At 36.2% G+C, this 15,109-nt stretch overlaps 2 protein-coding genes across 2 annotated transcripts; one reads left to right on the top strand and one right to left on the bottom strand.

Annotated features, from left to right (window-relative positions):
• Positions 1-1,273: 1,273 nt before the first annotated feature.
• On the top strand, positions 1,274-6,397 carry LOC136801211 (uncharacterized). The gene is made up of 5 exons (XM_067057845.1): positions 1,274-1,535; positions 1,799-1,851; positions 3,588-4,829; positions 5,425-5,775; positions 6,036-6,397. Exons 2-5 carry the CDS (start codon positions 1,836-1,838, stop codon positions 6,395-6,397), a joined length of 1,971 nt encoding a protein of 656 aa, XP_066913946.1. The 5' UTR covers positions 1,274-1,535; positions 1,799-1,835.
• A 248-nt stretch (positions 6,398-6,645) lies between these two features.
• Positions 6,646-12,421, bottom strand: LOC136801212 (DNA ligase 1-like). Its single transcript, XM_067057846.1, has 5 exons — positions 12,329-12,421; positions 12,095-12,129; positions 11,536-11,731; positions 8,872-9,146; positions 6,646-8,534 (listed from the first exon to the last, which is right to left on the bottom strand). Exons 1-5 carry the CDS (start codon positions 12,363-12,365, stop codon positions 7,467-7,469), a joined length of 1,611 nt encoding a protein of 536 aa, XP_066913947.1. The 5' UTR covers positions 12,366-12,421; the 3' UTR covers positions 6,646-7,466.
• Positions 12,422-15,109: the final 2,688 nt, after the last annotated feature.

Genomic DNA, 15,109 nt, shown 5'->3' with positions numbered 1-15,109 from the left:
GGATCCTAAGGTTCATATTTTGAGAAGAAGACATAAAAAATGAGGATCCTGAGTTAGCTAAGGAAATTAAAATATTGATGTTTTATCAAGCCGTATGCAAGGCAAAACAGAGGATCCTGAGGATACTGTATCCTCTAAAAGCCTGAGGATGCTCAGGATCCTAAGGATATAAGTGAAAAATCCGTGCCTGAGTGGAGTGGAGAAAAAATTTAAAATTTAGAATGCCCTAGATTGCCTGAAAACGCATCATGTATATCATGATGTGAATTATTATTTCAGTACCGTAGCAACTGGGGGGGGGGGCAAGGGGGGCTATCCCCCCCAATAATTTTTTCAAAAATGGTTATTTTGCAAAATGAAAAGTTTTTCTTTTTTAATTTGTCATAATTGTATTTATGTGCATGTTTTGAGTATATTTTTAAGCAGTCTAGAGCTCAAATTTTCAAAATTTTCCCCTCGGGCCAAACCATGGTTGACCCTCGCGGTGTCACTAAATTTCAGCCACCCAATATGAAAATGCTTCCTACGGCACTGTTGTTTAATCATTCGATGCTGCACAAGATGTTATTAGAACTACCTACTTTTACTAATTATTGAAGGATTAAATACCGCCTTTACTGTCTCTAAGTTACTGCAGTATCAGTCTATTGACAATGAGTCAATAGGACATCCAAGATTGTGCGAGCGAAGCGAGCAAGAAAATTTTACTGGTTAAAATAGTGGAATAGACTTATCTTTTTTGAAAATTTTTCTGCATGAAACTCATGAAGAAACTCAAAGGTAAATATAGTTTTATACCGAAATACCGTTTTTTATTGATAAAAATATCGAAATACCGACAAAAAAACAGGCAATTTACCGATACCGGTAGAAAATGAAATACCGTAATCCCGTCGTTTTTTTCTCGTAATACCGATTTACCGGGGGTAAAAAGGCCCAATACCGTCATACCGTAAAAGTGAAACCCCCCCCCTGTTATGGGCGTTTTTACTAGTACTAGTAGTATAAAAACTAACATTTAAGTCTTAAAGCCTTAAATACAGGACACGTTTCATTTGCAAACGTTAAACATTTTTATTTGAATACCATTTTCATTGACCAAATACAGCTTTTTTTGCACTTTTACGAAACAAAAATTTTTCAGAAAATGTTTGCCCTAAGACTTATAGCAACTGTACAAATACAAAACAGTTCCAGTCTCGTCTAGCACTTTAATGTTTGTTAAGCAAATCTTTTTGTTTATTTTCCATAGTTAATTAAGAACGTGACAAAGGCGCTTGCCAAAATTATTATACAAAAAGCAGACTGAGGTTCAGACAAAAAAGAGACGTCTCACCCCAGCTTTTCGTTAATTTTAACGGGTCGGGGAACTGGGATCGATTCCTCGACCCAAAACGTATGTGAATTACACGTATGTTTATTATTTGTTATTTACATGGAGTGTACATACTAAATATGAATCGTACAGACTGGACATTTAAAAGGTTCTGACTTACCATATTCTACTCATTCACATTCGAAGTCAACAAAGGAAGGTACGTTACTTTAGAAGAACTTTGGTGAACTAGCAAATTCGAATGAAAAAATTTTGAAGGGAAAAATTATTTATTTCGTGAGTGGGAGATAAGATCTATATTTTATAATCAGATCAAGTTTCGTGGGATTTTCAATTTTGTTGGATTTTTCTTGATGATAAACAAGTGCCAAGATCGACTTTTACTGATTTTGACTTGAAGGAAAGATCTCCATCATAGTTGATACATTTCATCTACATAACGTACAACTTCCTTATCAATAGCGCTCACAGAATCTGTCCATTTGAAGTAAAAAACAAGATGTCAGACAAAACAGGTAACTTTTTCAGAACTGTACCCGGAGTGAGGTGTCCAAAACTCACGAAAATTTAAATTTCCTCTCTCAAAGGGTCGTGTTTCTTTCGTGAGGACGAAAAGTCGTAAAATTCACGACATTTACTTTCACGAAAACGGCCTGAAATTTTTAAAAACTGTACCGGGGGGTACTTAGGTGCCAGGTATGTGCGAGCCAAAGGGTTGAAAGTCTCTCAAACGGTACAGAAACCATTAAAAAGCAAATTATGTCTCTGTAAGGGTCCAAAATTCACGAAAGTCGAAATTTTAAGATTTAAAAATCCAGTGAAAATCGACAAAACTTTTGAGAAAAGTCTCTCTAATGGTCCCAAAAACGCCAACTCTTGCTCTCTCTAAGGGTCGATTTTACATTTTTGGCTCAGACATACCCGTCACCTCGCAAACCTAGTAACCTCCCGGAACTGTATACCTTAAGGGAACTTATTTTGGCAGGAACTATTTTTGGCGAGCGGCAAAAATCCTGAAAATGTTTAACTTTGGCGAGAACTTATTTTTGCGATTGATGAATTTTTTCAATTTTGGCGGGAACTAATTATTTTGGCGAATGAAAGCCTAAATCTGTTCTATTTTGCCTTATTTGAAGTTTTTTTTGTGAACTCATAAAGTTATTTAATGGAGCGGTCATTAAGTAAAGCATATACCGGGGTGGAAGGGATTTGGATAGGGCATGCAATTTTTTCCCTCTTTTGGGTAGGGTATGAAAAAAACTTGAAGGCTTTAAATTTCATTTTAACAAAAATTTCAATTTTGTCGCAATTCTAAAACTCCATTATTTCTGCAAACCCTAAAATCTGAGAAATTTTAAAGTGCCATAAAGCTGCCATCTTGTAAGGGGTAGGGTACGAAAATTTTCATCCAATTTTTGGTAGGGCATGAAATTTATTAGAGAACTTTTGGTAGGGTATGAAAATAAGAAGTCCGCCAAAAAAATCCCTTCCACCCCGGTATATGCTATACTTAATGACCATTCCCTAAGGCAAAATACCAAAAAATTTGATTTTGTTTTGGCATTTATTTTGGCGAGTGAGCAAAATATTGAATTTTGGCGGGAACTAATTTTGGCGAATTTTATCTAAATTCGCCGAATTCGCCAAAATTAGTTCCTTACAAAATAAGTTCCCTTATTAAGGTAATCAAAAACATTTCCATGTTCAGTTACAGAAAAGTTTCGAAACTATGGAATCTAATTCATGGAATGATGCAATACAACTTCTACAAAATTTACAAAATTTGCCTTGACCGGAGGCCTCCGGGTACCTAGGGTATACTTGCTCTGTTTGGGGGTAGTTTTTCTCTGTTTGAGGGTAATTTGAATGTCCAGGGGGTCATCAACTGATGCTTGTCCAGGGGTTAGACCTGTTGTCTGGGGGTGGGGGGTGGTGGTAAATTTCCAAAAAACGTTATATCCTCCCCCTCCCATATTAATTTTTCTTCTGGAAAAGCCCAATGGAGATGGAAAAACGAAGCCGGTTAAAAAAATCATGACAATCAGACGTTTTAGAATAATTGAGCTTTTTGAACCTCTGTAAAGTAGACTATTTTTAGTTCTACTTCAAAGGCGGACTGTAGCTTTTTATCCGATGAAAATACGAGAAATCTGAATCAAATATATAAATTGTTTAATAGGTAATGCGTCCATATACATTTGAGACAGCACAGACTGATTAAATTAGTGATGAGTGATCGTTGACTTTTTAGAATCCAATGTTGAGGTGAAGGATAAAGAAGAGGAAAAAACGGATCATGAAGAAAACAAGGGAGGCAATGGAGGAGATGGCGGGACGGGCGGTGGTGGTGAGGGAGATGGTGAGACGGGCGGTGATACTAAGAAGGGTGGAAAAGACAGCAGCCAAGAAGCCTATATGTCGTACGATGATATTCGCGAGGCCCTGACTGTCATTGGTGCAAAGAATCCTGAGAAGTTGTCAGCCAAAGATTTAAGAAGTTATTTACCATACACTAATGGGAAAGTTACACCAAAAGATCTTGACATGTTTATCAAAATCAGATCTGATAACAGAAGATATGAAATGCTGACTATTCCAGATCTACCTCAGGACAAAATACTAACTCGGGCAGAAATGCAAAGCGTTGGTCCAATAGAGCTTGATAAGCGCCTGGAAGTTGTCAAAGGGGAAATTAAAGATCAAGCTCGTGCACCAATCGATTTTTCAGAAATGAAGGCTCGTGATTGGATGAAAGTGATTGTTAACTGTAATATGACTTATGGAAGGATCTTCAAAAAACTGGGTGGCGATGGCGTTTCAGATTTGGCAGAAGAACCAATGTTTTTCCCACCCAATGAATCATTATTTGGGACACCCGACTTCAAGGTTTCTCAAGTGGCCTTGAGTTATCACCAAAGATCTGAGCTGGCAGAAAATTTCGATGATAAATCTGTAATGGCAAATTTTAATGTTGCTGCTTCATTTTCAACACCTTGGGTGGCTGGAAGTGCTGAGTATTCGCATGAAAAGCAAAACAGAACCGTCGAGAAGAATTCTACCGTTAAATCAGTCTTCAAAGTTGAGGTGCCTGTTGGCGTGTTTACACTGCCGCGTCCATCAGAGTTGGAGGAATCCAAAATCAAGATAAATGACCAATTCAAATCGTTCGTCAACAAATATCTAGAGGACAACCCTAAATGTAAACGAGTGGATGTTCAAAGAGCAATGTCGGAGCGTTATGGAGATATTGTACCGAGAAGTGTAAAGATTGGAGTTGCGTGCTATACTACCAAAACCACCACAACAAAAGAAAAGCAAAACTTGGAATCAGTGTCTGATTCTTTCAAAGCAAGCGTTACCGCTTCTTTCGGTTGTTTTAGCGGAAGTGTATCTGGTGGAAAAGCAGCAAAACGGAAAGTGGAAGCAAATCTCAAGAAAACACTTACGCATTTTCAGCCATTGCTGGAAGTCTTCCAGATCCAAGCAATCCGATGTCAGTGGCAGACTACCGTTTGCTACCAAACAGCTGGAGAATCATCGACTTTGGAAGTGAATTTACTCCAGTTTTTGATTATCTTGATGAAGAAACAAAAGATAAACTGCGCAGATGTAAGTAGTATCATACTTGTTCTCTTTGATTCCCTAATTTTTCAAATATCAATGATTCAATACGCAACATTAAAATTTAATTGTAAATAGCGGATTGGTCAGCTATTTATAGAGTGGAATCATGTTATTTTCTCTTATTATTAGTAGTGGAGAGGCGTTAGCAATAAATGTTACCTTCACCCCGGGGTCAACTCATCTTATGTTCTCTTTGGGAAATAATTGAGTACCGTTTTCTGACATAAGAGGAGGTATACCAGACATTGCATCTGGGGTAGCGAGGTAGCTCACATGAATAAGCATTCGCGTTAACAATATTTCTTCTACGCTTGTTCAAACAATGCCATTAATGCATACTTGGCATCAATTTACCCTTACTCTATATAAATATTTGACAACCTGGTGAAGTGCTGAATGAGGATGAAATATTCCAGAAAGTTGATTTTTTTTTTGAAAAATACAAATGACCACTTTTCTTATAGTGGAAGCCAGGGGCAAAAATGGTAGCCTTTATCATGCAAGTATTTTACAAAAAGGCGAAGATTTGGTATGCGGTGCTTATAGATTGGTCATCGAGGATGATGGTGATCTAGTCTTAAAATGTGGTCCATATTCCAACGTCGTTTGGAATGCTGGTACAGCAAAAACAAAAGCAAGTAAATTGAAACTTGGAGTTGACGGGAATTTGGTCTTGAGTGACCCAGATGGCAATTTATGTTGGTCTACAGACACCGCTGGTAAAGGCATTGAAAAATTTTCCGTTTTGGGCGGTGGCAATTTTGTTGGGTACAAAGGAGATGACATTGTGTGGCAAACTGACACTGCTGACAAATGTAAAAACTAATTTGCAAATCTTTTAGTTTGGTATAACTATTCTTTAAAAATATTTTTTTGCGAGAAGAATTGACCCCAAGCCCAAACTTTCTCAGATCTTATTTATGATTTACATTTTTGGCAACTTTTCAATGTATTTTGAATAAAAAAGGCCTAATGAATTATCCAATACAAGAAACTATTTTTTGATTTGAGGGAAGAATAGCGACTAATAAAACGAGGTTTATCCACTTAAAAACCATACTGTTTTCTGTTTCAGCCATGTATCCCGGAGCAACACTGAGGCCTGGGAACAAACTTGTCAATAGCAGTGGAATAACTGAAGTTTGTATGGAGATGAACGGTGACTTGGTCATCAAATATGGCGAAGGGCCGAACAAGAAAGTGGTGTATTCATCGGGTACCAAAAACAAGGCGGTCACAGGATTGGTTTTTCAGAAAGATCGTAATTTATGTATATACGATTATAACGGTGAATGTGTCTGGAACGCTGGCGTTGCTGATAGAAAAGCAGATATCTATCTAGTCACAGGAGCAAAAAATCTTGAAGGATATGTCTACGAAACTGATGATGGCGAAAAGAGGCATTTCATTGGTAGTGCTATCAACTGGGGTATGTAAAAAGGGTGTTATATTATTGTAGTAGCTCAGTTTGAAACTACCAAATTTTATTTTAGAGAAGGTGGTGAAATTTTTAAAAATATTTTCGTTTGAAATAACACAAATTTTGCGACCCTCCTGTCTACGCTAATGAATTGAATTCTTTTTCAAATGACAATGCACAGATTTTTCAATTTACATACGAAAGTATAAAGTAGCGACACTTAATAATTTTTGGATGAAAATGAAAAACATGAAACCTTAAAATTGTATCTACTTACGAACTTACGCTCTTATTTTCTGAAAAATATTTCTAAAAAGTTTGTATGTTTATAAAATAATATAAAAATATTGATGTTTGTTATTACTGTGATGAATTTTTACAAAAAAAAAGTAAGAACTTTTATCAAAATATCATAAAGTACAAGTTTATGTCAAATTTGTGTAAAAATAACCCCGGAATAGTCGAAAAGAAAAGTTCGTCTTCAAATTTACTTATACAAGTCACTATACACTGGCAGCAAAACTTCGAACGTTATTATAACTTCAAGTTATTATCTAGGAAACTCTCTACAAACGAAGAGATCATATAAAAAAGTTAATAGAAAAACAATACAAAAACTCTACCATGGTCTAGAAGTACAAATTTTAGCCCAATTTCTTCTGAAAATATTCAATATAGATATTTACAAAATATTCCCTATATAACAACAAACAACCTAAAGGTTCCCCCAAGAAAGCTGAATTTAGATCTTCCTAAAAAACTGTATTTAGAGACACAGAAAAAACCCAAATTTTGAAAGGCCTATATTAACCACAATAAAAGTTAGTCAAGCCAAATGAGCTCTTCCAGAAAATGTTCGTACATGTGGGGAAGAGAATATAGTGTCCGGGCGGTAGACCTGCTCTGTTTGGGGGTAATTGTTCTCTGTGTGACAGTAATTTTGAATGTCCAGAGGGTCAACTGAGGGTTAGACCTGCTATCCGGGTGGTCAAAAGTTACAATGCCCAAAAAATGTTACAACATCACCCCCTCCTATTCAAATTTTTGCTGGAAAAGCCCTGTATCAATTCAAATGTCCATCTATGTCTATGGTCTGCTGTTTTTCACTTTATTTTGATCAATGTTGAATCCTTCGAACGCTTTATCGATTTCGCTTTCATGAATGTCTTTCCTTTGAATTTTCTTTGAGAAAGAAGAAATGATGTTATCTAATTCTTTCTCAATAGAATCGCTACTTGTGCTTTTCTTGACATCCTTACCTGTGGATGCGCTTTCTTTCTTCTCTTTATTAGCAACTCGTTTTTCAAGATCACCCATAATCTTTAGCAACATATCTCGACCTGTATTTAATTCGTTTTCTCTTTTCTTAAGTGCATCAGCTTCCAACTTAGCTTGCACGGCAGCCCGTTTTTTCTCTTCTTCTATTCGCGCGGCTTCTTTTTCCTGTGCAGCGGCCGCTTTTCGTTTCTCCATTTCTTTCTTCAAAACACCCATAAAAATTTTCTCCATTCGTTCGACAGATCTTGTCCTTTCTTCTTCTTCTTTTTTCTTCATTACTTCTCGTTTTTTATTCTCCTCTAGTTCATGTAACTCCTTCACTAACGATTGAACGACTTCTAGCTTGGAACGTTTGCTTTCCTGTTTGGTTGTTTTGGCCGCGCGAGCAATATTATTTTCACGCGTGGTCTCCTCAACTGAGTTAATCATCTTCTCATCAAAACCGAATTTTCCATCGTGAAAAGTAAAAGTGTCTTTTGATTGAAGTCCGTTCAACAAATCCACTAAATCCTTCTTCACGAAATCCAGTCGTTTTTTCTCGTTTAATTCTCGTTCCCGGTCAAGTCTTTCGGTCGTTTCCTTTCGTAATTCGTCATATAAATCGTTTAAACGAGATCGAAGTTTTTCCCGTTTATTGTCTTTCCCCGATCCAATCAAAGTCGGGTGATCGGGTTTACTTGGAAGTCCCGATTGTGGAGAACCGGTTTCGACATGGTTATCTTTACCGGATCCGATGAGCGTTTGTCGTTTTTCGTTGTGACTTTTATCGAAAGTGTCGAGAAACTTTTTCTTGAGTGCTTCATATTCTTCATAAACATTGTTATCGTTTGAAGTTTCTTCCTTATCGTTTTCCTTGTGGACACTCTCAAAAGTGAACTAAAAGAAAAAAGAATGGTTACATGACAATATAAATCAATGGTTCTTAGAGTACTTTCAGAATCAGCGACCCTATGGCTCTTCAGGGAGGATTTTCTTAGTACGGGACAAGAAACTTTAGTGTTTCTTTCTTGATTTTCTTGAATGGATGTAATATGTGTAAATCTCATCCAAAGCAAAAAACTAGATGGAAATTGAATGTAACGCATCCACAAAGTAAAGACATTAGTACGGTAAGTTTTGAGTAAAGTAATGATAGAAGTTATCGATATTTCTCCATCATACGAGCGCAAAGTGGCAAAAACTGAGGGAGCTCGAAAAGTGAAAGTGATTTTACCTCTTTCTTCTGCTGTTCTTGTTTTTTTTCTTCATCTCTTTTGGCGGTCAATTTGTCGACTAAAATTTTGACGGAGTTCAGCACATCATCCATAGAAACCTCTCTCTCATCGTGATGGACCAATGGAATGCGAGAATCGACCGGTCTTGCTTTCCCATCTACACCAAATTGTGTTGCACTGATATCTTTTTTATATTTTGCTGGAACGTGCTTCATCTTCGGGTATGCTTTGCCATCCGGACCAAAGCGTACTTGATGCTGGGTCGAACTGCTTTCTACAAACAACAGTAAACATAGAAGGAAAACTGCCATAAAATTCATTTTGATCGTCTGTTCAAGAATTTAAAAGCAATTCTTTGTGATGGTTAAAGTAGAGTATGCTTTCTTTATCCACAGAACAGTTTTATTTTTGTGCAGACAGAAAGTCGAGTGTTGTGTGAGTGCTTAGGTAGGATCGGTGACTTTTAAAGACATTCAATATTATTGTGAAATATGAGACATTGAAACTTTTTGTTTTTACTTTTAATAAGATTGACATCAAATGTGTTTGTAAACAAACAACCCTTTGACGAGCGATGGAAAATCAATTTTACAATATTTCTGGTTTATAAGCAACTTATAACTTATAAGACAAATCTACATCCCCTAAAACATGTTCGGCAAAAAATCGATCATCTCAAAGTGAGAGGGGTGGGTAAATAAATGTCGACTGTTGGTAGTATTTTGGGCTACTTTTTCACGATTTGTCCAAGTCAAGATTAACCCCTATTCCTTCTATTGGAGAGTGACGGAAATATTAATTCCATGTCAAATTGAAATTGCTGACTTGAGCACTTTCTTTAATCAAAGCAAAAGATGCTTACAGAAAAAAATCCAGAAAGAGGAAAGATTACCAGATTATCACTCGATAAAAAGTTGGGACAGACCCTCATTATTCATAAGTGGTTCTTTTGGAAAGATCAGATCAGATTTGACCTTTTTTTGTGTACATAGCTCAAGAGCTGTCGATAAGCCATTCTTTGTCCTGCTCTGTCAGGACCTTTTCAATTATACGAGTTTCACAATAAGAAAAACATTTCAAGTTCATTTTGAGTGTTAATCTAAGTTTTTTCACCATTGACGCAGGGCGAGAAATTAGATCCATAAATATGTAGAATAATTGACAACAGGTCTTTACCATTGCGTTTCAAGCCCGAAGGGCTAGAGGCGAAGCTTCTCAAGCAAGAGAAATTGAAGTCACTTCTTTCCCATCCAAAAAACGCATAGAACGCGCCGTAATCACGACCAGGGGGGGGGGTACCAGAAGGTGGCATGTATCCTGGGGTGGGTGGGTGTTTGAGAAAAAAATTTGTCATGTACTACCTGTGTACTATAATTAGGGTGTTGGGTCCAAAATTGATTTTGATTTTTACTACCTGTGTACCAAAATAGGGGTGTTGGGTCCAACATCGATTCTGATTTTTACTACCTGTGTACCAAAATAGAGGTGTTGGGTCCAAAATCGATTTTGATTTTTACTACCTGTGTACCAAAATAGAGGTGTTGGGTCCAAAATCGATTTTGATTTTTACTACCTGTGTACCAAAATAGAGGTGTTGGGTCCAAAATCGATATTAACAGTAAGGAAACAAAAAGGCTCAGAAATTATTTGCTAAAATAGAAATGTATAGAAATCTATTATAAATTGATCAAGCCAAGTTTGTCCAAGATCATTCTTCCAAACTTTTTTGAATTAATTGAAATCCTACCAGATCCCACTAAAAGGAAGGTTTAGAGTCAATGTAAACATTCGAACATTCTAATTCAAATATTCGAACATCAAAGGTGCCAACTCTCACGCATTGAGTGTGAGACTCAAGCATTTCCACATGGTCTCACGCAATTTTTGAAAAGTTTGGTTTCTCACGCATTTTGGATTTTTTTAAAAATTTTTCCTGTTTTTCCGATTTTTGGAAAAAAGTTTTCCCGATTTTCCGATTTTCCGAAAAAAGTTTCCCCGATTTCCTGATTTTTGGAAAAAATGTTTACCCGGTTTTCTGATTTTTTCCAGGTAGTACCCGGTAGTAAATGGGGGGTATGGGGTGGTTTTTTTTTTTACAGGTACTACCTGGTAGTAAATAGAGGGTATGGGGTGGTTTTGGGAGTTTTTTCAGGGGTGGGTGGGTGTCAAGTTTTGAAAAATACCTTGTAGTACACATACATGCCGCCTTCTAGTACACTGACCCCCCCTGTCACGACGACAGATTGTATCTAGCGGTTCCTTTGTTTTGGAGGACTACATTTTTTTAAATCTAGCAATAGATTTTAGTTTCAATCCGGATTTTGTGTAAAAACCACGCGCGGGCGTTCTGGATGGGAAATGAGTGGTTTCATTTCCCTGGATGGGAAATGAGTGGTTTCATTTCCCATCCAGGAGTCTCACCTCTAGAGCTTCAGGCTTGAAACTCAATGGTCTTGACGTGGCGTGAAAAACGTCAGAGGAAAAACGAAAATAACAAGCTGTGAAAACAAAATTTGTGCTGACCATCTCGAGAAAAACCGATTTAGCCTGTTTTTGGTAACGACAACTGAGATTGTACGTATTTTTCAAGATGATTATTTAAAGGGTGGGATCTAAAACCAATACCAATGAATATATACTTGTGAGAGTACTGATATACATACCTTTTTTCGTTTCTCCACCAACAGTCAAAAATTTATCGTAAATTTGTTTTATAAGTGAATCGAATTGTGCGTCTTTATGAGGTGCAGGGTCGACGGTTTTGACGTCAGATATTTTTTCTATTTCCCCACTGCTACCATCTTGAATTCGTGGCTTCTCAACTGGTTTGTTTAAAAAGTTACCACCACCCAAACCATCCTAAGGTGAGATTGTTGTTAAAGTTATCAAGTCTTCCCAGGAAAGTTAGAGTAGACAATGCTATCAGGTGCCTACACATGATTTAAAAGCAATTCCAATTTTCGCTTAGCATTATAGGTCTCCTTCTGAAAAATTTGCTTTGACCCCCTGATAGCGCAGGTACCATATCTATGCTAAGGGCTATCGTTTTCTATGGTTAGATTATCTGAAAGTTTTTTAAATTACGAGAAAGCGAAAAAAATTACCTAATTAGGAACCTGCTAAATAAATAATGTGTAGTAAACATTGCTTATTGTTTTCCAGATAACCCCGGGTTTTTGTCCGATCCTTGTCCCTAAGTTATTTGAATGACCTGTGAAATACCTTTTTAGGGGCGAGTAGGGATGCGCAGCTACAAACTGAAACGAGAAAAAAAGAAGTAGTAGTTAGAGGTCACATCCTGGCAGAAAAGGGTAACAAGTGAATTTTCTACAGGGTTTTAAGAAGCTCATCGTGACCGACATGCAGGCCCTAAAATAACTATGCTTGTTACCCGCTTCAAAGTGCAGCTCAATCGGGCAACAACTATGGTTAACGACGTTTATGAATAATTGTTACCTGTAATTGCAATTGACAAAATCGCCAAGCACCTCATCGTTCTTGAGTATCCTTTTTTTTTTCTTGTTTTTTTTTCTGGAAATTTAAGACAAATGATAAAGACTAAAGAAGATATGTGATATGAATAACTACAAGCGTAGACTGACAAACTACCTTACATGTCGGATTAGTTGATTTATGTCAAACTTTTCATTCTAGAAGCCACCAGAATTCCGGTGGCCGATTACTGCAACTGCAAAAAAACATATTTTATCTATAGGATGAGAAGAGCACCATCATAACTCATTTAAAGCATCAACAACAAATAAACTGTGTAACCGTCATGACTTTCAGACCACGTAAAAAGCAAATCATAATCAACCATCTCATAAAATGAGAATATACAACGCAATTATCATGTAACCACACACGAACGTACTTGCGTAAAACTAAGAAAAAGGTCCATTGTCTGAATCGAAATTCAACGTATTTGAGGAAGTATGTGATTTATAAAATTGACCAATCGAAACTATAACTATATATTTTGTCCTGGGCGATGATCAGAAGAATCTAAAAGAATTTCCTCGCGTGTATTTCGTACTATCCCATATTATACGCAGTTAAATGTCAGCTCAATACCTAAATTTTATGACATATCTGTTTGATAACAGCCAGCGTTTTTGTGATGTTAAAATATAGACTAAATAGTAAGCATCTCAGTAGTAAACCTATTTTTATACAGTAAGATTTTTTTCTACACGTTTTCTTTTATAAGAACATCCAAAATTTTTGAAGCCTTCGGATGTTCTAAATTTTTTGAGTTTTAAGCCTAAAAATGTTCTTAACATGTTCTTATTTTCACCACTTTCTGACCATTTTTTGCCCATTTTTCTAAGAAAGCGGCTGTTTTATAGTCGGCAAAGCCTTAAAATGTTTTTTAGTTTGTTCTTAACATTTCGGCCATCGAAGCCTTATCTTCTTATATAGTTTTTCTTATAAAAAAACGTGTATTAATATGAAACAGTTAATAAGCTGAAATTACAGGATTGACATACATAGAGTTTTGAAAGAATGAATAAAAAGTTTCAGAAGAGAGTATAATCTCTCGTTTGTAAGCAGATGAAAATCTAACAGTTTGGTGTTATCATAGAGAAATTAGCTGAGCGAAGCGATGATACTTTTTCTTCGTCGAATCGAATCAATGCAAAATATTAAAATTTAGGGTTTCCCCAGTAAATCATTCTAAAATTTAAGTTAACGATCATGTCTGTAAAAAAATTCTCCGCTTTCTCCATCATGTCATAATATGATTATTTGTATCTAATACTGTTCCATCATTCACACTATTTTTTATCAAATCATTGACCACATGTCTTTCACGCCTTATACAGTTTGGATGGTGGCCTTACTTAACCGTTGACGAATCCATGTTTTGACGAATGACGATTTAACTAACGTATGATCATATACCTGATACGCGCCTCAAGACCCTGTATCAGAAATCAATCGGTAGAGATCTCTGTGCCGTAAAATTAGTCCAAAAACTATCACCCTTTTGGAAACGAAGATGAGAAAACGACAGTCCATGAGTTTCGACAGTCCACAATCAAAGTTTGCTAGTTTGTACATACAATTGTCCCCATGTGTTTTTCTAGGCATTCCCAAAAGCTTCCTGCCCTTCACCATCTAGTAGTAAGAAAACGAAACAGGAATCTTTTATACGAAAGCACACACACATCAATGTTTTTATGACATCACCAGGAATCACACCGAGCTCATGTAAACACACTTTTTTCAATCCTTTATACGGTCTTTATCAAATACCAATGAACAACTTAAAACTTGTGGGGGATTTGGAAAGTTTAAAAGGGAGTTGAATAGGACTCTTCCCCTTCTTATTTCTCAAGTATTTGAACATCCAAAATACAAAGTACGTATACTTCTATAGGAAAATACTCAGCCCATAGATGTCGCAGTGAGATCCTTCTTGATTAGATCTTAACTCGAGTATTGATTTCCTTTTTATTGAAAACCAAAATGTACTTAATTACCCCCTCGAGTTAAAGTAAACAAGCCTACTAAATCCTGATCAAAGTAGCAGGAGATGATAAAATACAATAGCGGCATTTGAGGGACCAATATCATGATAGTTTGTATACAAAATTTCTTCGGTTATCGGATCGAAATTGGCATAACAATCACATGCTGTTTTTATAAGAATTGTTTAAAAATTCGGCTAAAAGTTAGCAAAAAAATGTAAAAAAACATAGGTACAGCCATCGGCTTTAAATAGTTGAATCTTTGAACGATTCAAGGGTATATAAAAAGTACTTTTGAAAATTACATAATAAGTTTAAGAAAGAACAATTTTAAGTAAGAGATGAACCTCTAAAATACTTAGTAGTTCTTATAAGAAATAATGTTGTATTAGGTTATGAATAGGAGTGGTGTTTTAGCATATTTACGTTAAGATTCTTACAAAATAAATGAAATTCTCAGATGAATTGTAACCTTTAAGAGTACAAGAAAAGCTGGTAGGAGTACTATGGAGTTGAAGAGGCTTATGGAAGAATTTGCACCGAAAAGAATTCACTCGTATACTTTCGAAAACAAATATCAATGGCCTTGATTTTTTTTTTTTTTTACTCATCCAAGATGTAGGTCCCCGTACTCCTTTTGAAGAATGATAGGGGTACTCCCTATCATAGACATCATTTTGAATTGTAGTTCGAAACTTACGCTATTAAAAAGCTTTAGAAAACCCAAACATACCTGACAATCATTAGCTTGTCTCTTGGACTT

Source organism: Clytia hemisphaerica, unplaced genomic scaffold (genome assembly GCF_902728285.1).
Source record: "Clytia hemisphaerica strain Z4C2 unplaced genomic scaffold, Clytia hemisphaerica genome assembly, whole genome shotgun sequence".
In the NCBI taxonomy this organism is placed as follows: Eukaryota; Metazoa; Cnidaria; class Hydrozoa; order Leptothecata; family Clytiidae; genus Clytia; species Clytia hemisphaerica.
The sequence above is the reverse complement of the archived record's forward strand: the minus strand, read 5'-3'. Positions and strand labels throughout refer to the sequence as shown.

What these genes read in the sequence shown, in the direction of transcription:
- LOC136801211 (XM_067057845.1), top strand. An exon ending in CCAGATCCAAGCAATCCGAT is followed by an intron (nt 4,830 to 5,424) that starts GTCAGTGGCAGA and finishes CTTTTCTTATAG; the next exon opens with TGGAAGCCAGGGGCAAAAAT. An exon ending in AACTGACACTGCTGACAAAT is followed by an intron (nt 5,776 to 6,035) that starts GTAAAAACTAAT and finishes TTTCTGTTTCAG; the next exon opens with CCATGTATCCCGGAGCAACA.
- LOC136801212 (XM_067057846.1), bottom strand. Translation starts at nt 12,365, where the DNA reads ATGAGGTGCTTGGCGATTTTGTCAATTGCAATTACAG. An exon ending in TTTGTCAATTGCAATTACAG is followed by an intron (nt 12,130 to 12,328) that starts GTAACAATTATT and finishes TTCTCGTTTCAG; the next exon opens with TTTGTAGCTGCGCATCCCTA. An exon ending in TGGTGGAGAAACGAAAAAAG is followed by an intron (nt 9,147 to 11,535) that starts GTATGTATATCA and finishes TGTTGTTTGTAG; the next exon opens with AAAGCAGTTCGACCCAGCAT.